The 23,721-nt window shown below is 53.5% G+C and overlaps 1 protein-coding gene across 1 annotated transcript; it reads left to right on the top strand.

The window, feature by feature from the left end:
• The first annotated feature begins 11,080 nt into the window (after positions 1 to 11,080).
• CRABP2 (cellular retinoic acid binding protein 2) lies at positions 11,081 to 23,721 on the top strand. Its single transcript, XM_081892060.1, has 4 exons — positions 11,081 to 11,520; positions 18,502 to 18,680; positions 21,976 to 22,092; positions 22,604 to 23,721. Exons 1-4 carry the CDS (start codon positions 11,451 to 11,453, stop codon positions 22,652 to 22,654), a joined length of 417 nt encoding a protein of 138 aa, XP_081748186.1. The 5' UTR covers positions 11,081 to 11,450; the 3' UTR covers positions 22,655 to 23,721.

Below are 23,721 nucleotides of genomic sequence, written 5' to 3'. Positions count from 1 at the left end.
GAATTCATCATGCGAAAGGCTGGGCTAGATGAATCCCAAGCCGGAATTAAGATTGCCAGAAGAAATATCAACAACCTCAGATATGCAGATGACCCAACTTTGGTGGCAGAAAGTGAGGAGGAATTAAAGAACTCTTAATGAGGGTGAAAGATGAGAGCACAAAATATGGTCTGAAGCTCAACATCAAAAAAACTAAGATCGTGGCCGCTGGTCCCCTCACCTCCTGGCAAATAGAAGAGGAATAAATGGAGGCAGTGAGAGATTTTACTTTCTTGGGCTCCATGATCACTGCAGATGCTGACAGCAGTCACGAAATTAAAAGACGCCTGCTTCTTGGGAGAAAAGCAATGACAAACCTAGACAGCATCTTAAACGTAGAGACATCACCTTGCCAACAAAGATCCGTATAGTAAAAGTTATGGTTTTCCCAGTAGTGATGTATGGAAGCAAGAGCTGGACCATAAAGAAGGCTGATCGCTGAAGAATTGATGCTTTTGAATTCTGGTGCTGGAGGAGACTCTTGAGAGTCCCATGGATTGCAAGAAGATCAAACCTATCCATTCTTAAGGAAATCAGCCCTAGAAGGACAGATCCTGAAGCTGAAGCTCCAATACTTTGGCCACCTCATGAGAAGAGAAGACTCCCTGGAAAAGACCCTGATGCTGGGAAAGATGGAGGGCACAAGGAGAAGGGGACGACAGAGGACGAGATGGTGGGACAGTGTTCTGGAAGCGACCAGCATGAGGGAGGCAGTTGAAGTCAGGAGTGCCTGGCGTGGGCACAAAGAGGCGGACACGACTAAACAACAAGGAGGAATGCTCCATTGGAGGTTTTTTAACTGATGTTGGATGGACACCTGTCAGGGATGCTTTAATTGATTCCTTCATTGCAGGGGTTGGACTAGATGATCCCTGAGGTCATTTTCAACTCTGCAATTTTCCAGTTTTATGCAAGGCAGCCACAGACAGGGAGAAGGGTGTCTTTTAAAGAAGTGGGCGGAGTCCTCGCAAGGAGTGTTGTTTATTGGGGAGTCAGGGGGTTCAGCTGCTCTGCGCAGGCCGGAAGGGGTTGTCAGGGGACTTCTGCCTGCTCCCGGCTCAGCCGCTCTGGGGGGGGGGGGGAGGAGGTAGCGGCTAGACATTTGAATCCTGGTGTCCATGTGAGCTACATTGAGCTGAAAACACCCACTTGGGGGTCTCAAATGACACCCCCCCAGCAAATGGAGGGAGACTTTTGTGAGATAAGTTTTGTAAGCGATGCTTCTGGGATGGAAGCAGTAATTGTTTTGGTGTGCAGTGGTGTGTGTGTGTGTGTGTGTGTGTGTGTGTGTGTGTGTGTGTGTAGAGGAATTGTGTGTCCGTCTCTCCCCCCCCCCAGCCCTCTGCTCTCAAGGCTTCAGAGGAACACAGAGAATCCGCATCCAGGCCCAGAGGTGTCTGCTGGGCCCCCTTCTCACCCCACACCCTCATTCCTGGGGGATTAGGCACAGTTTGCAGGGTTGGGGGGGGGGAGATCTTGTGTCACAAAATTGCCCAAACATGCATGAAGAAGGTTGGGGGGTGGGAGAGAGAGAGGGGGGGGATTATTCTTGGAGCTGGCAGAGGTTTGGGGGGGGAGACAGGTGACACCTCCTTGCCCCTCACAAAACACCAGGACTGGAAAGTCTAGATTCTCTGGAGAGGAAAAAAAGAGGATGCCCCCCCACATCCCCCCATTTGCCATTTTCTCTGATTAGCCACTAGTTGGGGGGGGGAGGCTACTTCAAGGCCTGGCGAGGGACCATTCAGCCACGGTTGCCCCCTGCCCCCCCCCATCTTGGAGCAAAGCCCAAAAGAGCAGCAAGACTTGATTCTGCTCTGAATAGGGCCCTCACACCCCCCCAATTTGCCTTCTTTCCCTTTTAACTCTAACATAAGCAGTTAATCGTCTTACCTCGTCCCAAATCCAGAGCCAAAGTAAACTTTGCACAGCAGAATAAAATTCTCTCCCTCTCTCCTGTTTCCCCGTGAATGTCAGATATCCCAGGCAGATGGCAAGCCGTCTTGGCGGAGAGGAGGCTGCGCTGCTCACCCTGCGGCTGGCATCTCCTGGCACCCGCTGGGCACCAAGTCATTTGGGCTCTGAAACAAAGATGGGAAGCAGCGGATCAGTTGCCTCAGTTGTCCCTCTGTCCTTCCTTCCTTGCAAAATTGATGAGGACAAAGGACTTTCCTGGCTGGTGCAGTCAATGCCACTGCTCTCTTGAGTCTTCCAGGAGCTTGGGGGGGGGGATGATTCCACTGATAGGAATCAGAAAATCAGGGTCCTATAACAAAGCTTCCTCTTCCTCCTGATAGGAAGCTCTCCTGGAATCCTAGGCTTGGAAGGGGACCCCAAGGCTCATCTAGTCCACCCCCTGCAATGCAGGAATCTCAGCCACAGAATCCCTCACGGATGGCCACCTGATTCCTGCTTAAAAACCTCCTTCCACTGCTGAACAGATCTTACCACCAGAAATTTATTCCTAACCCCTTTCTTGTTATTTGAATCCAGCAGTTTGGTTCCTCCTCTCTGGAGCAGCAGAAAGCAAGCTGGCTCCAAATCCCATGGGGCAGCCCTTCAGATATTTGAAGATGGCTCTCATGTCCCTCTCCATCCTCTTGGTCGTTCTCCTCTAGGCACCTTCCAGTTCGTCTTATGCAGAGTCTGACCACTGGTTCATCCAGCTTAGTATTGTCTGCACTGACTGGCAGCAGCAGGGGATCTCCAGGGTTTCAGACAAGCTGAGGATCCGACAAATCCGTGGAGGAGGAGAGGGCTATCAATGGCGACTTGCCAGGATGCCTGCACTTTGTCCCCACAGGCATCCATGCTTCCAAATGCCAGTTTGTTGGAAACCGCAGGAAGAGAGAGTTGCTCTTGCACTCAGGTCCTGCTTGTGGGTTGGTCCTGATCCCCTGGCCCAAAGGAGGGCTCCTGGGAGCGGTTGGGTGCAAGGATACCAAAGAAGGGTGTCCAAAACTCCAGAGGAATCAGTTCTGGTGCCTTAATAAAATAAAGGCCTGGTCTTGCATCAAATCAGCCGGCCAGGTCTCCCGGCCTTTAGAGACACAGGATGGACAACACAGCAAAGAGGCGGCAAGCGAACTTGCCTACGTCTTTATACACCAAGCAGTATCTGTCACTTTGGCCAGGACTTCCCATCGCCTTCACCTGCCCAGATGAGGGCAAAGGGCAAAGAGCCAAATCTTACAGATTGCTCCCCTTTCTGGGCTCAGAGCACCGCAAGCCCCATCAGAGCCAGCCCATTAGCTTATATCACAGCAAATGAATCTAAACATGTATGAGTGCATTGCTACAAAAACTACCTATTAATTGTGGGGTTATCTTGACTGCTAGGATGGCATTTGCAGAGTTTCCGGAACAGTTTGCCTTTGGTTCAACGAGGGTCTCCCACAGGGAACAGGATGCTGCAGCAGATAGACCACTGATCCAACTGCAGCCCCTTCTGGTGTCCTTGTGGAACCTCCAGGTCCAAAGGCAGTCCGCCTGGATTCCCGTGTTCTCAGGGGCATTGGGCCACCGGGAGAGCAGGATGCGGGACTAGAGCTCCACAGTCGTAGGCTTCTGTGAGCTTGCCAGCAGATGGCTCCGTTCCTGAGTTCCTGGGTGGCTTCCTTCCTCTGCTTTCCTGCCCCAGCCCTGGCCCTGCCCCAGGGCACCACCACGGTGATGCCGCAGCCTCGATGCCAGCCTCCTCTCTCTCTGCCAGCCGCTGCCAAGACGAGACTCCTTCCAAGAGCCTCTTCTCCCGCTTGAGTCTCCCTTTTCCAGCCTGACAGGCCCAGCCGGCACAGCAGAGGGCAACTCCCAGCAGAGCTGGATCTGTCTCGCTCCATCTCCCTGGGGCCTCCCAGAGTCAGCTGTGTTGGGCCCAGGAGGTGCCAGGCAGGACCCCACACTGAGGGCAGGGGCAGCAGGGGCAGGGGCAGGGGCAGGGGCAGGTATGGCTGGTTTGGCTGGCATCCGGCAAGCAAGGGGCCTCGTCTGTCACACCCTCCTCTGTCCTCCAGGCTGTCAACATTTCGCAGGAGGGATTTCAGGGCAATTGTCGGTTTGTGCAATAAAAGTGGATTACAACCTCCGTGGTGCAAGAAATCCACCTTTGGAAACAATCAGGCTTTTGTGGTTAGTGAAGGGACGGGGGAAGTGTACTGAAAGGCGTGGGGTGAACAATCACCTTAGCGGGAAGGCGGGTCAGCATCCTGCAAGCAACTCAGAACAAACACTTGGAGAAGATCAGATCCAGTCTGACCTCCCTGTAAGCTTTGTACAACAAATGCAATGCAGGGGGTTGGACTAGATGACCCTTGGTGTCCCACCCACCTTTACAATTCAGTGATTCTGCAGAAGAGGAATAAACAGGCTGCCTGGAGGAGCCCAGAGTCTTCCTCCGCAGCCCTGGGGACCTCAGACCCTCCAACTGTTCCTATTTTCCAAAGACAGTCCTGGATTTACAGAAGCCATCCCGGTTTCTGATTTGATCCTGGAGTGTCCTGCTTTTCCTTAGGATGTCCCTGTTTTCATTGGAGAAATGCTGGAGGGTATGGAGTTATGCGACTCCCGAGCCAAGGAAATAAGTAACTATACAAGCTTTAGAAGGCCTCTGAAGGCAGCCCTGTATAGGGATGTTTTTTAATGTTTAATGGCTGACATATATGTTGTTGTTATTGTTGAGTAGGACGTCCTTATTTTCATCAGAGAAATGTTGGAGGGTATGGGGAATGCCCACAGAGGGGTGAAAAATGTGTGGAGGAGAGGATTGCCAGGGTGGTGCAATCTCTTGAGGAAGATTCCTGCATTGTAAGGTAAAGGTAAAGGGATCCCAGACCATTAGGTCCAGTCGTGGCCGACTCTGGGGTTGCAGGGCTCATCTCGCTTTATTGGCCAAGGGAGCCAGCATACAGCTTCTGGGTCATGTGGCCAGCAGGACTAAGCCGCTTCTGGAGAAGCAGAGCAGCGCATGGAAACACCGTTTACCTTCCTGCTGGAGCGGTACCTATTTATCTACTTGTGCTTTGATGGGCTTTTGAACTGCTAGGTTGGCAGGAGCAGGGACTGAGCAATGGGAGCTCACCCCGTCGTGGGGATTCGAACCGCCGACCTTCTGATCACCAAGTCCTAGGCTCTGTGGTTTAACCCACAGCGCCACCCATTTCCCATACTCCTGCATTGCAGGAGGTTTAATTAATTCATTTGATTCTGCAGCCTCTTCTTAGAGAGCCAGAGGATGGGTCCAGCCAGCTCAGTATCAGCTGCACTGACTGGCAGTGTCTCCCTGGGGATTTTCCCCAGCTCTGCTTGGAGATGTCCAGGGTTAAAATGGGGGCATTTTGCATGCCAAGCCGAGCTCTGGCCCTTTCCCTTGAAGTAAAGTAAGAAGAGTCCAGTCCTCGTGGTTCTGATTAAAGACCTGGTTTAAGGAGGAATGCGGGAAGCTCCCTGAATCAGAGTCAGACCACGGATCCATCTATCTTCCCTGCTGTTCCCCACCACCACTGGCAGCAGTGGGACCACAGGGATCCAGGGCATTAATCCCAGGTCTCCCTGCAGAAGCCGAAAGCCATATATCCTTTTTAATATGCTGCTTCTCTGTCAACTTAATGTAGCAACATCGTCACGGACAGCGCACGCTCTGTTGCCCTTGTTTAGCTGTTTGATTGCTTTCCTAACTGTGCACAACTCTTCCAAATTCAGATTTAATAGCAATTTGAAAGGAGGCAGTGAGGAAGTTGCTGGATTCATCACAGGCCTGCTTCAGGGTGACCGTGAAGCAAAACGAAAAATGGGAGAGAGGGAGAGAAAAGAAGAAACTGGAGGAAGGACAGAGAATTGAAAAAACAAAACCGCCCTTCCTGGTAGTCTGTCATCTGTCAGGGATTCTTGAGTTGTGGTACATGTATTGCAGAGGGCTGGACTAGATGGCATTTGGGGGTCCCTTCCAACTCTACAATCCTAAGATTATTAAGAGGAAGCAAGGGGTGTGTGCGTGTCCTGAGTCTCTGGGGGCCAGATGAATCTCGGGTTGCACCCGGGGCCACAAGGACAGCTGTGATCTGATGGCTCCCTCCCTCCCTGTGTCGCCTGCGCTGGGCTGTAGAAGCTCTGATGTCATTGCAGATTCCTGTGCCCTTTCCAGGCTGCTCCTCCATCTGCTTTTGTGGAGATGATCCCCCGTGACTCGGGAGAAAGCAGCAAAATCCCTGCCAGCATTACTCAGACACCCTTGTGGTCAGCCCTGCATTCTCTCCGCTGTAGATGATTCCTATTATTATTATTCCTATTATTATTATTAACTCCTTCAGGCTCCGTCATCCCCCTGGGAAAGTCGGAGAGAGAAAACGGCTTATCTCCCCGCCTAGCCCAGAGCGGGATTATTAAATCCACCAGACAGACAAACCTTTCTTACGGCAGCTCACCTGGTGATCTACTTGGGCATGTGGAAACAGGCTGCCCCCTGGGAGGAAGCTGAGCAGCCCAGGCAGGCAGCCAGGCTGAGAGAGGAGGAGGAGCAGGCACCTGGCTGCTTCAAAGGTTTCCTAAAGGGCAGGTGAGTTAAAATCAAAGCCCCTGGCCCTGTCCAAGTCTCCTTCTCCTGTGGCAGAGGGCCCCGGCTGCCTCTTGCTGCCTCCCTTTTTGAGCGGCAAGGGGCCCTGGCGTGGAGAAGGCGGGCAGAGAAGAGTTTCCCCTCCCCTCTACATGCATGCATGCATAACTTTATCTGTATCCCGCCTGCCATAATTCAGCCCATGCTCCAGGCTGCTTACATGCATAATAAAGGTAGTCATAAACAATAAACGAAACATCAAACGTCCTCAATTAAATAACAATTTCCACATAAATCATCATAAGATCTAAGATAAAGATACAAGGATTAAGATTGATAATGGCAATGTGTCTGTTCAGCAGCCTCAGCATTTGCAACTGGAGTCAGTCCGGCCCCATCCTCCCAAGCCAGGTGGGAAAAGGCCTGCAAGGCAGGGAGAGGGTCTTCCAAACTCCACGATGGCCAAGATGGTCACTAGAACTGCTGGACATCCACTGACCCTGAATGTTGGCAGATTCAGGGTGGATAAAAGGAAATCCTTCTTGATGCAGCCATCCTTAAACTATGGAACTCCCTCCCACTGGAGCCAGTGAGGGCCACCAGCTTGGGTGACTGTGAAGAGGGCTGGACAGATTCATGGAGGCAAACGATGTCAGAGGCGGCAATACATCTGAATACCAGTTGCTGAAACACGCAGGAGGGGAGAGTTGCTCTTGTGCTTGAATCCTGCTTGCAGGTTTCCATGAGCATTTGGTCCCTTTTGGCCTGATCCAGCAGCCGGGTTCTGCTTATGTCCTTGTGGAACCTCCAGGTCCAGAGGCAGTCTATCTCAATCCTAGATTCTTAGGTGCATTTAACCGCTGTGAGATGAGGCTGCTGGGCTCGATGGGCTCCCTTTGGCCTGATCCAGCAGCAGCCAGACTCTTCTCAGTGCGGGAGAAGCACCCTTTCAGGGCTTGATGAGGTTCATCTTCCTGGCAGCACAAAGTGTTTCCATTGTGCTGGAAAATTGCCTTGGGACTCAATATCCAGAACTGGTGTGTGCTAAACTTTGGGACTTGGCAGTGTAACGGAGAGACTGACACACTCCCCTTAAGGCAGCGAGGAAACCCGGTCGTGGCAAACTCCTTGTCAGCAACTTGGAGTGAAGGTATCTCTTTTATTAATTATGAAGATGATGAGACACGCATAGCAACCAGGTGTGCCCACGTAGGGGACCTATAAAAGTTTCCTTCAAAGACATCACAACATTCGCCTAGAGTTGGGGGCCATGACTTTAAGGAGAAAGTGTCTAGATGAGGGGAAGGAATAGTCCCGCTCTGTTCTGCCTTGGTCAGCAGGAGTCCTGGGTCCAGTTCTGGGCACCCCAGTGGAAGAAGGGCATGGGCAAGATGGAAGGTGGGCTGAGGAGGAAGCTGAGATGATCAAGGGTCTGGAAGCCAAGAGTTACGAGGAGCCGTTGTGGGAGTTGTGGGTGTTTAGCCTGGAGAAGAGAAGTGTCAGGACAGCCATTTTCAAATATCTCAAGGGCTGCCCCAAGGAAGATGGAAGAAGCTTGTTTCCCACTGCTCCAGAGGGATGACCCAGTGGCGTAGCGTGGGGGGTGCAGGGGGGCCGGCCGCACCGGGCGCAACATCTGGGGGTTAGGGTTAGGGGGCGCAAATCCACGGGTTAGGGGGCGCAAATTACTTGCCTTGCCCCGGGGGCTGACAACCCACACTACACCACTGGGATGACCCAAACCAATGGAATCAAATGACCGGCAGCAAGAATATTATTGGTACAAAAATGGAAGCAAGAAAAATTACCGACAAAAGAAGAATGGTGGATGAAATTGATGGACTATGCAGAACTGGATGAATTAACAGGAAGGATTCGAAACCTGTGAGGTCAGATATTCTTAGTAGACTGAAGTAAATATATGAACTATTTGAAAAGTAGGATTGCAAGAAGTTTTTAAGGAGGACTATTTAAAATATTTGAAATATTGCAAGAAAGACTATGAAGAGAACTATTAGTTAATGATAATTAAGGGTAATAGAGAAACCAAGAAATGCAGAATAAGTAATAAAGAACAGAAAATCATCAGAAGTGTTGATGGAAGTCTAAAATATTGTATAAGAAGTTATGTTATATGATTGTTGGAATTGATATGTTAAATAAAACTAATAAAAATGTATGTATATATAAAAAAGGAATCAAATGACAAGGAAGGAGATTCCAACCAAACTTTCTGGTGGTCGGAGCAGTTCAAAAGGGGAATGCATTTCTTCAGAAGGTGGTGAACTCTCCCTCCTTTGAGGTTTTAAAGCAGAGGTTGGAGGGCCATCTGTCCTGGGTGATCTAGTTGAGATTCCTGCATTGCAGGGGGTTGGACTAAATGACCCTCAGTGTCTCTTCCAACTCTGCAATTCTTTTATTCTAAAGGACAGAGTGACCTAAATGGCAGAGACCCAAACAGAAACACGTTCCTCCTCACCTGTCCTGGAAATTTAGCGCCATTCTGTATCATAATGCATGGGCAATGTGTTTGGTTCCATCAATGCTGTATATGTCATTTTGGAAGATTATTTCTTGCTTTTCTTATGATAAAAGTTATTTTAAAAAAGGGGGGAGGCCTGATTTCACACAGGTCTCATATCCACCCCGTGACTTCCTCAGATTTTTAATCCCAGGTGTGCCCAGACCTGAAGCTGAAATAATTCCCATTCCTCATAAAGTGGAAATGTCCCAATCCTAAACAGAAGCCCCTCCCACCATTGTGTCTGGGAGTTTAGCACGGAGTTCCTGGGCCTCAGGCACGAGTCCAGGAGTCAACCCTTCCGCAACCTGAATTTTGTAGTCTCAGCAAGTCTGCTTTCTGATTCATTGCTTGGGTTAATTTGACTTCCCTTAATGTAATGTTCAACGTTCGTTAATTGCTTTAAATTTGGGGCGGGGGCACTTTGCTGAATGAGCAACAGTTAGATTAATTGTTGCATCTAAATTAATTCCTCACTCCTGGCACAGAAATCTTTTTTTTCATGGGTATGCAGTTTGCATGTGTGTGCAATCGATAGATGGCACAGCTTTGGGGGAAGCGACACACCATCACCCCCACTGAACATTCGGGATTTCAAGATCTATCAACGGAAGGGGGGGGGAGTATGAAAACCAGTTTTCTTTCTTTCCCCCATTAATTTCCTGTTTCCCATTGGAAGGACCCTCCGCAGGTTACGCAAATATGTGGATTGATGCCAGATGTTTGCACTTTTATCATGTGCAAAGCAACTGAGAAGATTTCTGCTTTTTCTGAAATGGGGAGGGGGAGCTGGCCCTTATAGATTTTGATTTTAATTGCTCTTGCACATATATTCTACCGTTCTCACCCAGAGGTCCATGGTTTCCTGCCTCCTCATTTAACTCATCGCAACAACCCTGTGAGGTAAGTTAGACTGAGAGGCAGGGACCGTGGGGCTCAAGGTCACACCAAGTGGAGATTTGAACCCACATCTCCCAGGTCCTAGTCTGACCCTCTAGCCATTGCCCCACCCTGGGTCTCCCTGCGGATGGGCTTCCTGAAGAGGAAGTGCATCTGAACCTAAATCTGATATGCATATCCCAGAGCAGCTGACAAATGTGGTTGATAAGAAAGTTGCTGCCCTATGGATTTACATTCTAAGAAGACATGGCAGAAAAGGAAAAGGGATTTGGAGGGAGGAGGAAAAGGAAACTCGGGCACTATTTATTCGCTTTCTTTGGCTGCGTATGCACCATACAGTTAAAGCAGTCCCCCACCCAGCAAAGAATCACAGGGACTGTAGTTTAATCCATAAAGAGATACGATTTCAGCACCTTGATCTGTGATCCCTGCATTTCAGGGGGTGGACTAGATGACTCACGAGGTCCCTTCCACTCCTACAATTCTATGGCGCCCCTGGAGGACCTGCTCCAGATTTGCAGCCACATGGACCCCCGCCCCTTTGTCCTGGCTTCATTCCGTGGTCTTCCCCTCTCCACCCACGAGACTAGATTCCCTTTGCCGGCAGGGGCTGACGCCAACCGGGCCATGGTCGTAGCATCGTAGAGCTGCAAGTTGGCACTTGGCAGGGACCCCCAAGGGCCATCTAGTCCAACCCCTTGCCGTGCAGAAATCGCAGCCATCTTCCTTTTCCAGAAACAGGCCCCGTCAAAACAGATGACTTAGACGCTATTTATTCTGGAAGCAGATGCCGAGGGTGTGGGAGCGCAGAGAGTTCGCTGAAGTTCAGAAGGCGGAGGCAGGTCCCGGTCCAGCCTCGCCCTCCAGCTTCCTAGGGAGAGAACTCGCAGGCAGCCAGGTAGCAGCCCAGCAGCCCCGGGGGCTTCTGCAGCCCCGGCCGAAGAGAGAGAAGGGGGAAGCCGGGCTTCGGGGAGGGCTGTTCCCCTCCTGCTGTGGGGCAGGGTCAGTCAGCGGGACCCAGGTGGGTCTGGGAAGGGGCGGGGCAGCTGAGGGGGTGGGATCATGTTGCTCCGGCTCCCCCTCCCCTAGGCATGGTTGGGGCAGAGAGGGAGGGACCAGGCAGAGCAGAGGAGGGAGAAAAGGCTCCGAAGGGGAAGCGAGAGAGAGCGAGCAGCACAGGACCCCCAGCGCTCTCTTTCATTCGCACCATCCCTCCATCCCTCCATCCTTTCTCTGCGGGAGCAAAACTCCGCGCGGGAGGGCCTCGATCCGCAGGAGAGGCGACGCAGCAGCAGCAGCACCCTTGCTTTTGGCTCCGGAGGCTGCTCGCTTCCTCCGAGGGAGGCGAGAGTCCCACCTGCGCGCAGCGCCTCCGTCTCCGCCTGCCGGCCGGTCTCCCGACGCTGCTGCCGCTCCCGCCGCCGGACAAACGCCCGCCCCAAAATGCCCAACTTCTCCGGCAACTGGAAGATGAAGAGCTCGGAGAACTTCGAGGAGCTGCTGAAGGCTCTGGGTGAGTCTGGCGCCCGAGGAGGCGGCTTATTTCTGGGAAGGGCTGAGTCCAGCGCCTAAGAAATAGCCGATGACGCAGCGCTGCCGCCGCCGCTCCGGCAAAAGCGAGTCTATTTTCCCTCTATATTTAGACCCCTGTCTGGATGCGTCCCCCCCGGCAGGGGCGCGCGCAGAGGCCGCCCTGGGAGGAGGGCTCCCCCTCCTCTAACAGAATGGGGCTTTCCGCATGGCTCCAATATTTGGATCCGGGCATATGTGGAGTGGGAGCCGCCTTCTGGATTCCTGCATCTCAGCGGGCTGGACTAGATGACTCTAGGGGTCCCTTCCAGCTCGGCAACCTTAAAACCTGCTGTTTTTCGATAACCGGAGGGGGGGGCGGGAACATAAGCTGGAGAGATGGAAGAGGTCTGGCGCACCCGTGGCTCCTGCTTTCTGAAGGATGTGGGGCTGTTTGGGGTCGGGCGCCTGAGGTTTCCAATGTGCAGCCTTGGAGAATATTATTGGGGTGGGGAAGAGAAGGGGGTGCAGTTGGGATCCTTAATTTGCATGCAAGGGGAGAACCTGCAGACCCGCGTCTTCCCATTTCGGAGTTTCAGCGTGTTCACGCGTGTTTAGAAGAACGCACCCGCCTCCGCCTCCGTGTCCCGCGCCGTCACCCCAGAAGCAAAGTTTGCGACTGGAGCGATCGCCCTGCGGGGGCGTCTGGGGTTCCGCTTCTCGCGGGGAGGAGAAGCCACCGGATTTTGTAACGTGTGAACAGCTGTAAGGACCACCCTGGTGGGTCAGGCGGAGGGCGGTTCCTCTCCTGCCAGGCTAGGCGGATGGAGCTGGCAGCGCTGGTGGCTTCGACTCAGTGGAATTGAACCCCACTTAGCCTGATGGGACTTGAACCCCACTTAGCGGGGGGGGGGGCGTGGCGGGAGGCAGGAGGTCCCCTCCTCGACTGTGTCTCTCACAGTAACGGCAACCCCGGTTTATCCTCACGACAGCCCCGCGAGGGAGGGAAGCGCCGCTGAGAATTTGCATTGCCACTCCGGAGGAGTTTGCCATTTGGGGACCCATGAGACACCAGGCTAGAAAGCGCACCCCGGCCCCTCCGGGCAATTCTATTAGAGAAAGGGGCTTTTTTAGCGCTGCTGCCCCCTCCCACTGTGTAACCATGGTAGGTCTTTCCTTTTCGACAATGGCTCTGCAGGAGACCCATTTATTACCCTTTTGTATAGAGAATTGAGGGGAGAGGCATCCATCCACTCCCATTAGTCTTGATAGCTCTGGTGGAGCCCCCATGGTCAGGAGCAGTCTACCTCAGACTGCTAATCCAAAGTAGCAGGCAGGGCAAGCAGGATGCTGGGCTAAATGAGCCCCCCCCCCTGTTTTTAGCACAGCTCCTCCCTGTCCCCACCATCTCAACACTTGTTTAAGTTTTGCAGCAGGAATTTCACAATCCATGTTTGTTTGTTCTTAAGGCTGACCAGCCATTTGTTTTATTTAAAAATGAGGTTTTAATTTGGTGGGTTCAGGCGAACTGACCTTCTGGGCCTTTCCTAGGATTCCCCCCCCCCCCAATAAAATCCTCATAATCCCGTTTTGCCTGTCCTCTGACGTGGCCGGCTGAGTCACCACCTGGATGCCTCTGGAAGGGTTTGGAAGCCACATCCAGAACCAGGAGGGAAACTCAGGACTCAGAGGGAAAAATGGCAGATCCCTGGAAGCGGTTTGTGTGCAAAGGGCTCAGCCCTTTTGGCATTGCCTGAGAGCCATCTGGGTCTTCTGGGCGCCTCGTGGCAGGATTGCAACCTTGCAGAATTGTGAAGACCCCACTACCCAGCTAGTCTCCGGCTGGACAGGATCCACAGTGGGGCAGGGCAGTTCTGGCCAATGCACCTTCTCATGGGTGGCTTCCCCCTGCCCCCCACCCCCACAAAAGGCATGTTGTATCCCCTTTAGAGTGCAGCTCCTGAAAACAAAAAGGTTGCTGTGAATATAAGAACAGCTTGCCGGATCAGACCCCTGGTCCCTCTAGCCCAGATTGCTGCCCTCACAGGGGCTGAAAAGTTGCCTATGGGAAATCGGCAAGTAGTTCCTTCCAATGGGGTTATTCAGAAGCATTACAGAACATAGCCATCCTATGGAGAGGGCAAGGAGCTGCTTTTGGCATGAGGGACGGTTGAGGAGGTTGGAGTCTCTACACCTCAGCAGGAGCTTGAGCTGCGCCCCCAAATCCCTCGGGGGAGCCCATAGGTCCCTGGAAGCCAGCGCTCTGAGGCCGGAAGCAAGGAAGCCAAGATCATCATGAGAAATGGGAGTTGGATAGGAAAGAATTCCTAGTTCTGTCCCAGTGAGTTGGAGATTCAAATATCCACTTTGTCTCTGCAGGAGAAACAGACAAAGGAGAGGGATCTCCTCCCAGGATGGGATCAGGAGGTTGGCAAGCCCAGGTGTGTCTGTCTAGTGTTTGAGGACAGGTCAGAAAGATGGTCTCAGAAGCTTGGAGGTTCTTCTTTCTCCCTCTCTCTCTCCCCGTGTCTCCTTTGCAAGGGGTGGGCTGGATGACCCTCGGGAGTCCCTTCCAGCTCCATAATTCTATGATTCTTTCTCCCCATGGCTTAGTGTAAGACAGGGGTAGGCAACCTAAGGCCCAGGGGCTGGATCTGACCCAATCGCCTTTTCAGTCCGGCCCGCAGACAGTCTAGTAATCAGCGTGTTTTTACATGAGTAGAATGTGTGCTTTTATTTAAAATGCATCTCTGGGTAATGTGTGGGGCATAGGGATTCGTTCATTTCCCCCCCCAAAAAAATATAGTCCGGCCCCCCACAAGGTATGAGGAACAGTGGACTGGCCCCCTGCTGAAAAAGGTTGCTGACCCCTGGTGTAAGCTGAGCTGCACCCCAGCATTTCCAGCAGAAGGAGGTCCCGGGTGCAAGCTTTGCTGGCAGCATCTCCAGGTAGGGCTGGGAAGGGACTCCCTGCCTGAGAACCTGCAGAGAAGGCACTGCTGCCAGTCTGTGCAGGCAATAGTGGCCTAGATGGCATGACTTCAATATAGCTTCTAATGCCCCCATTTAAACTGGAACATAATGATCTGGAACCATAAGAACAAGGACCTTCATTTCTTAGTGGCAGGGCACCCGCTTTCTGTGCAGGCGGCCCTGGGTTCAACCTCAGAAAGGCCTGGGGAGAATAAACTCTTCCCGAAACCCTGGACAGCCACTGCTGCCAGCCAGTGTAGACAGTGCTGAGCTGGATGGGCTGATTTTGTATGACTCTGTTTCCTTTGCTCCTGCGACCGGATCAGTCTGCTCCCGAGGAGTTGGCGGAGGGCCCCATCCAGGCCACGTGCCAGGAGTGGCCCGTGCTCTGAGCTGGCCCCGGGGCAGGCCGCTCTTGCATCCCGCCTGCGATGGAGGCCTGCGCACTGCTGGGTTCCCTGGCCTTTGGCTCTGGGCGCCACAATGACAAATTCCTCCTGAAATAGCCTCTCCCCACCCCAGCGGAGAAGGAGGAGGAGCGGGGCAGGCTTGGCCTCCCCTCCTGCCGCTCTCCTAATAATAATGCCCGATGGGGGCCGGGCATGACGAAGGGGCCGCGACTGCTGACCCCTGGCGCTCCCTGCCATCTGCCGGGCAGGAGGTTGCGCACACCGCTGGGGGTGGGGAGGTGGCGACAGGCGAGTCGGAGGAGCCTGGGTGTGTTTGCCTTTTGAAGCAGCCCCCTGGGATCCAGCCCTTAAGGAGGGGGGCTGGGGGGCTCCTAGCTGGCCCCCAACTTCACAGGGCAGCAGATCCCAGGCCTTCCCTGCCCCTCCCCTTCTGCCTCTCTGCAACCTTCTCCCAGCTGAGCCAAGGCAGCCCAGCTGGAACAGGGAAGGGCTCTTGTGACGCAGTGGTGGGGTGGCTGCTTGGCATGCAGAAGGTCCTGGGTTCAACCCCCTCCATTTTCTACCCCTGCCCAAGACCCTGGAGAGTTGCTGCCAGTCAGGGGGTGGAGGGGAGGCACAGGCTGCGGTGGGGATGCTCAGCTGTGCTCCTGGGAGCTCTGGGTAGCAATGCACAGAATCATGGCCATCCCACCTCGGCTTAGAGGCCTAGCTTGGGTGTGCATCCCTCGCATCCACGAGGCCTAGAATCCTTTAGAAAGGAGAGGCTGTGTGTTCGTGTGCCAACAACTGACCTGAATTGCATCTACAGTGTGGGCTTCAATCTTGGCAGGCGTGAATGAGTGAAGAGTTTAAATCTTTCCATCTCGCTCTGGCTGATGCCATCCTACCTCTCTTGGAAAATCCCTCCGGCTGCATTAGCGGCAGAGATTCCCTTTCCGCCCCCAGACTCTTCTTTCTCCGGGAACGAGAGAGAGAGAGAGAGAGAGAGAGAGAGAGAGAGAGAGAGAGAGAGAGAGAGAGAGAGAGAGAGAGAGAGAGAGAGAGAGAGAGAGAATGGATCTGCCTCGCTCCCTCCTTTCCGAACCCCAGAGACCACCTTGAGGCCCCGTAACTGAAACCCGCTTGGCATGCGATGCTCTGAGCAGGACTTGGGGGGGGGGACACGAGGCCCTCAGAATCGAGGGGAAGAAAATGGGGCAACACCTCTCCCCACCCCCCACCCTGCGAGGGAGGCGAATTCCAATCCACCAATTTATTAGTATTTTTCATTTTTTTCGTTTTCTCGCCAGGAAAACCTCCTTTCCCTCCCCTCCGATCTCCCTGCGCTGGTCACAGCAAATACTTTCCAGGTTAGGGGGCTTGTGCAACATACTTTGGGATAATTATCACATGCTTATATTTCACTCCTCAGCCCGCCCGCCCCCCTGCACTCAACCGCCCCTTTCCCCCATATCTGAATTATTCCGGGCAGAAAGGCTCAGATGTTGGGGAGGGGGAAGCGGGAATCAGCCGGCCTGGGGAGGGGGCTGGAAGGAGGAAACCGATTTGGGGAGGGGGAGACATTGGCTGCCAAGGCATTGTTAAATCTCACTCTCTTTTTCCCCACGGAGTAATGGGGCCTGGTTCTCCGCCTCCGAGCTGCGTTTTATGGGCATTTTAGCAGCGCAAAGAGGGGGGCTGCTCTCTCTCCCCCCTCTCTCATTCTCTTTCTCACTGCTTTGAGAGGGCCATAGAATTGTAGTTGGGACCCCAGGGGGTCATTCAGTCCAACCCCCTGCAATGCAAGAATTACAACTAAAGCATCCCTTGACAGCCGTCCTCTAACCCTCAGTCCTGTGAGGCTCACGGAGAGGCAGGGCTCCATCCAGGTCCTTTAAAGCTGGTTTTTACTGGAGCTTGGCGAAGGTTTCTCTTCCCTACCAACCTCACCAGTTGCACAACGGCCTGCCAGTGGCTGCAAGATCACAAGAGCCCAGCTGCTTTATCAGGAGAAAGGGGGCCCATCTATTCTTGCCTCCTCTTCTCACGGTGGCCAAGCAGGTGCCTCTCCTGGGAAACCCGCAAGCAGGATTGGAGGAGGAGAGGCTGAGAAGCATTGCTGTGAGGCCAGAACAGAGCCATCCTGGCTGGCAGCTGTCAATTGCCTTATTCTCCACAGATTTGTCTAACCGTCCCAGTTGGTGCCCATCTATGCCTCCTGTGGGGGGGAGTTCCATAGATCAACTCTGCAATGTGTGACAAAGGACTTTCTTTTCTCTGCCTGGTGCCTCCCAACATTCAGCACCACTGCATGTTCACCCGTTCTAGCATGAGGAGAGAGAGCGGAAAACTTTTATCCCTCCGCTCTCTCCGTGAGAAAACTTTCCTCTATGCACTCCAGGCCTGGCAACCCCACATGCCAATTTATTTTCCTTTTTAAAAAACCCTTTCTAACATCAGGCAGTCTCTCTCCCCCCCTCTCCCTTCATGAGGGCCTTACCCTTGCCACACCCCTAATAAAATTACAATCTCTGTTCACATCTTGTAATCAGTCTTCGAAAAGGGAAATTTGGCACCGCCTGGACCCTGGAACGCCTCTGGGCTGTGCAATAATATTTCCCTTTGCAATAATTGTTCCCAGAGGCAGGCAGGGAGATGGCTCCCATTTCTCTCTCTCTCTCCCTGGAAGGGTGAGTTTTCCTACAGCTGCGCCACCTCTGCAGGCAGAACCAGGGAAACAAAGGACTGACTTTGGCTCATTTTTTCCCAAGAGGCTGAATTTGACAATCGGAGCAAAACTCTGAATGACCCATTAATTCAGACAAGCACCCACATCTGCCAGTTTCCCACCAATTGCAGGTGCGGTCCTTTGGGTGGTGTAGCCCCATGGGGTTTCAGTGGGGCTACGCCAGTGTAAGCCGATGGAGCCTCTTTTTCCCACGGCGCTTACACTGCTGAGCCATCTCCTTCCTCGCCTGTCTGTGCAAGGTTGTTGTGTCAACGCTGCCTCTGCATGCATATCTCTCTCTCTCTCTCTCTCTCTGGAAAGCTGTTGCGATGAGACATGGCTGTGGGTGCAAGACTGACTTCCCAGTGACTCAATCTGATCCAGGAAGGTCACGGAAGAAACAGGCGCACCCAAAATACACTAAATGTCAGTTGAGTCTGCCTTCCCCAGACATGACCAAATTGTGTGTTTTTCAGGAGGGGCTGCCTGTCTACCTCCTTCTGATTCTGCACCCACAAGGCCCTGAGTGCTGCTCTTTCCCATAGCCCCCCAAGGAGGGGTTCCCCCTGAAATTCAATGGGGAGAAAGGAAGAACGGAAAGCAAGGGGGTGGGTGAGGTCACTTTCCGTCCATTCTGTTGAGTTTCCGACTCTCCTGTCTTGGGTGCCCCCCCCAGCTTGATGCAGCTGCAGGGCTCTTCTGCCGTTCTTGTGGAACCTCCAAGTGCAGAGGCAGTCTATCTGAGTTCCTAGGTTCATAGGGGCATTGGGCCGCTGGTGAGAAGAGGAGGCTGGGCCAGGTGGGCCCCCTTTGGCCTGATCCATCTGCCAGGCTCTCCTTATGTTCTGCCTCCACCTGCCTTCTTCTCACTTCCTGTTGCCACCTCTCGTTCCAGGCGTCAATGTCATGCTCCGCAAGATCGCTGTGGCTGCCGCCTCCAAGCCGGCCGTGGAGATCAAGCAGGACGGGGAGTCCTTCTACATCAAGACCTCGACCACTGTCCGCACCACTGAGATCAGCTTCAAGATTGGGGAAGAGTTTGAGGAGCAGACGGTGGACGGGAGACCCTGCAAGGTGAGGGGCAGGGAGGGGAGAGGAGGGTCCAGGGGGGTCCAGCGATCCTGTGCTCCAGGCCTGCAAGCCACCCTCTGTTGCCCAAGGGAGAAACGGAACTTAAGACAGAGATCTCAAGGCGGGGGGGAGGTGAGCATCAATTCTCTTCCTTGATGGGTCAAAACTGGGCTGGATCTGCTTCTCTCCAGCTGCTTTGCTTGACGTTGGCCTTTGGGCCTCAGCAACTGATACCAGAAGTGCAGCACGCTCCCTTTTACCACGTCACTTTGGGTGCATTTAGCTCAGTGTTGTCTACACTGGCTGGCAGCAGCTGTACAGGGTTCGAGGAAGAGGCTTTCCCCCCAAACCTCCCTGGAGACGCTGCCAGTGGAGATGGAACCTGGGACCTGGCAGAGCAGGAGCTACAGTGTGTTGTCTACAAATAAAACCAGATTCCAGTCCTCCTGGTTCAGGATGGATTACATTTGGGGCAATAAGGAGAACTTTCTGAGAGTATGAGCTGTTTGACATGGGAACAGACTCCCTGGGAGGTGGTGGGCTCTCCATCCTTGAAGGTTTTTAAGTTGGATGCCACCTGTCAGCGATTCTTTAGCCGTGATGCAGGGGGCTGGACTAGATGACCCTTGGGGTCCCTCCCAACTTGACAATCCCATGAGTCCATGAAACTGCATTGCACCATTGGCTCATGCAGGTCAGCACTGGCTGGCAGCAGCTCTCTGGTTTCAGTCTTGGGATATTTCCCCCCCTGCAAACACCATCTGGGACTGAACCCGGGATCTTCTGCCAGCAAAGTAGGGTCTCTGTCCCTGAGCTGTAACCCTCCTCCTTTGCCTCTTGGATTCCCAAATCCCCATCCTGCCCTCTTTTGGATGGATCCTGGCTTTGCAAGGGGGGTCCTTTGGGGCTCCCCTAACTCCCGTGCCCAATATTTCTCGGCAAACCTTTTCTTCCCAGCTGGGCTTTGGCCTGGGAATGGAGGGAGGAGGGCCCTGAACTTTGCTGCACAAAGCAAGGGGCAGGAGCCCCCCCTCCCCCTCCCCCAGGGGGCCAGTAGGGTCCTTTGTGGTCCTGTCCTTAGAGATCCTCACGGGAGGAACTGAAAGCAAAACTGTCAGCATCCTAATGCCATTATACCAATCTCCGGTGCGACCACATTTGGAAAGCTGTACTGCTCACCTCAAAAAGGATATTGCACACTTGGAAAAGGTTCAGAAACGGGCAAGCAAAACAATTGAGGGGGTGGAGACCCTCCCCTGGGAAGGAAGGCTGCGGCGTTTGGGACTTTCTAGCTCGGAGAACCTTTTTAGTTTGGTGAAAAGGTGTGAGAGGCAGCCTGATAGAAATGTATAACGTTATGCCTGAGAAAGGTTGGGGAGAGAAGGTTTTCTTCACTCTCTCTCCCAAGACCCTGGCCCTTTCCAAGACCTACCATCTGCACGCATGTGCCCCCCACCTCTCCTTTGGGAAGGAGCCTCTGCAGATGTTAGCCACAATCCACATCCACCCCATCATTCCTTACGAAATACTACAAAGAATCGCAGAATGGCAAGGCTAAGTATCAGCTGAAGCTTCCCTGGCAGAGGCCCAGCTGACCTCTGCTTCAGAGTCTCCAGCAAAGGAGAGACCACCACCTTCCCAGGCAGACCACCCCACAGTCAAGCAGCTCTTACCCTGAAAAGTTATCCCTGTTCTTTAGTTGGAATTGCCTTTCTTGCTATTTGAAGCCACGAGTTCGAGTCCTCCCTTCTGGAGCAGCAGAAAACAAACATCACGGCCCTTTATATATTTGAAGATGGCTTTGAGATCCCCTCTTCCTCTCCTGTTTGTCACGCCAGGCACTCCAAACTCCCCCAACTGTTAGGCACATTGATGCATTTCTTCCCATTGTGGTGTAGTGGTTCAGAGCGGTGGACTCATAATCTGGTGAACCGGGTTCTATTCCCCACTCCTCCACATGTAGCTGCTGGGTGACCTTGGGCCAGTCACACTTCTCTGAAGTCTCTCAGCCTCACGCACCTCACAGAGTGTTGGTTGTGGGGGAGGAAGGGAAAGGAGGGAAAGGAGATTGTTAGCCGCTTTGAGACCCCTTAAAGGTAAAGGGACCCCTGACCATTAGGTCCAGTCGTGGCCGACTCTGGGGTTACGGTGCTCATCTCGCTTTATTGGCCGAGGAAGCCGGCGTACAGCTTCCGGGTCCTGTGGCCAGCAGGACTAAGCCGCTTCTGGCGAACCAGAGCAGCGCACGGAAATGCCGTTTACGTTCCCACTGGAGTGGTACCTATTTATCTACTTGCACTTGATGTGCTTTTGAACTGCTAGGTTGGCAGGAGCAGGGACTGAGCAACGGGAGCTCACCCCATCGTGGATTCAAACCGCCAACCTTAAGGGAGTGAAAGGTGGGATATCAAGTCCAAACTCTTGTTCTTCTTCCCGCAAACCAGCTTGAGTCTGAGTAGCCTTGCTGGGCTCTGAGCTGGCCAGGTCTCCTCTGCACTTCTGGCCCAGTTGCCTTGGAGCAAACTTGTTTTCTTCTGCTCTGCTGGGCTGGACCTCAACCAACAGACTCAAATGGCAAAAAACGAGATTCCAACTAAAACCTGGGAAGAACCGTCTGGTGGTGAGATCCACTTGGCAGCGGAGTGGATACGACCTCGGAAGGTGGCAGACTCTCCTTTGCCTGAGGTTTTTAAGCAGATGTTGGGTGGCGCCTCTCCCATGTGCTTGAGCTGAGATTCCTGCATTGCAGGGGGTTGGGCTAGATGACCCCTGGGGTCCCTTCCAACTCTACAATTCCGTGATTTCTCTCACCAGTATGTCGTGTTCTCCTTGGCAACAGCTCTTACATGCACCTCTCCATTTATTTATTTTTTTGCCAGAGGGAAGGAGGACGATATTCTGACCTCTGAGCAATTGCCTCTTGAGCCCCCGCTCATTTCCATCAGGGCTGGCTCCCCTTTATCGATAATAAATGCTGAGGACCATGACAGAGATGATTTAGATCCCCAAAGGACTTGGGGGCTGCAGGCTGCCGGCTCCCTTTTTCCACCGGCTGCCCCCCTTCCCCCTTCCTGGCCAGCCCTTTGGAGATGATGGATGGAGCTGTCAGCCTAAATTGGGTGGGGGGAACCAGTTGCCCTCCTCCAGCTCCGGCTGCCTGCCGAGTGACAAATGAGTGCCTTTTGGGGGCAGAGGTGGGGGTTTTGATGGGGAGGGGGTCAGCCCTTTGTCGGCTGCTGGCAGGCTCCACATCTCACTGGCTGGGGGGGGCTCTTCCCCCCCTTTGTTCTCTCCACAGAGTTTGGCCAAGTGGGAAAGCAACAACAAGATGGTCTGTGAGCAGCGATTGCTGAAAGGCGACGGCCCCAAGACAGGCTGGTCCAGGGAGATGACCAACGACGGGGAGCTCATTCTGGTAAGGGAACTTCCCTCCCTCCCTCCCACCCTATCCCTGTCCCACCCCCAGGTCCACACACACACACACCCCCTTGCAGTTTAGGACAGGAAAGTGCTTGGCTCCATTTTCTTGACACTTCCTGGCAAGGCTTGTTTGGAGGTGCTGTTGGTGAGGATGGAGCCAGGGGGCTTCTGCATGCCAGGCAGGGGCTCCGTCCCTGGGCTAGACCCCCTTGCACCTCCTTTGACTTAGAAGCAGAGCAGACTTACTCTTAGAAAGTAGGGAACGAGGAACGAGGCCCCTGCAAGTCTTCCTCAGCCCAGGAACTGAGCAGCGGGTGTGCTGCCTCTCCTCCCCACCCTGAGTGAGGCACACAGTCTGCTTCAGGTGGGGCCAGCATGGGGGCTGAACAACATTTCCCCATATTGCAATGTCCCTGCCAACACCTTAAGGAGGACCGGTGGAGGGATACATCCCCCTTCTCTCTCGTTTTTGCTCTCACTGATTTCATCTTTCTTTGTTTTTCCAGACCATGATGGCCGACGATGTCGTCTGCACAAGGATTTACGTCCGGGAGTGAGCGAGGCCTGCTTGTGGGGTGGCAGTTGGATTTAGGGAGGCAGGGGCAGCAGGGTCCAATGGGCAGGGATCTTCCACTCTGGGTCATGGCAGCCTCACCCCCGTGCCTGCCCTCCCCATCACCCTTTTGCTCTCTGCCCATGCTCAGAGAGCGCTACATGCAGAAAGACTTAAGCAGAGCAGCTGGCTCTTCATCACATTCCCTCCGGCCTGAGAGGGGGCAGGGGGAGGATAAAGCAGGCTCTGTCCTTGTGATGCCCCCCCCGCCCCACCAGAGCAGCCTTTCCCCCCTTCCTCGAGTCTCTTCTGGGGTCCAGCCTCCCTTTTGTCTGCTAAGGGTCCGTGACCCCCACCCCTTCCACCCTGCCGCCCTCAGCATGGCAGACAGAGAATCCCCTTGTTTCAGAATCCGGTCGTGGGATTTGGGGTCAGACTGGGGGAGGGGTGTGTGCGCCAGAGTCCCCCTAGCACTGACCTCTCTTTTCCTCCCTCCTGTGGGCACTAGATGGGATGAGGGGGGCACCACCCAGTCTCCCCGGGACCCCTGCACCTCCCAAGGAAATCCCTGCATTGCTGGGGGTTAGACTGGATGACCCTCGGAGCCCCTTCCACCTCTACTCAGGCTGCCATTTTCCTGGGCCCCCTACGCAACCCCTGCATTCTGAGCCCCCTCTTGCTCAGCATCTTGGGAAAGGGAACGAAAACCAAACAGGCCGTCCAGGTTTCCATTTCATTTCACGCCGAGCATCTTGAAGGCCAGCCCTGCCCCTCTGGGCCACCGGATCTCCTTAGCGTCAAAGGTGTAATTTAGCTGAGTGTCACCCACCAAAGTGAGATGCCTTCTTACCTCTGGACCTTCTGTGTTAATTGCTAGGATTTTAAAAAAGTATTTATTTGCTACCCTTGTACTAACAAAAGAAGAAGGAAAAGGATATAACCACTTCCTCCCTCCCCCCAAACAACCCCACCCCCACCTCCCTGTGTGAGCACTGGGTCTCCTGTTCAAAAGCCACCTCTTTGATGTTTGCCTTCCTTCCTAATAAATGTCTCATTAAAAAAGTGTCTACA

This window comes from Podarcis melisellensis, assembly GCF_964234715.1.
Source record: "Podarcis melisellensis genome assembly, chromosome: 16".
NCBI classification, from domain to species: domain Eukaryota; kingdom Metazoa; phylum Chordata; class Lepidosauria; order Squamata; family Lacertidae; genus Podarcis; species Podarcis melisellensis.
The sequence above is the reverse complement of the archived record's forward strand: the minus strand, read 5'-3'. Positions and strand labels throughout refer to the sequence as shown.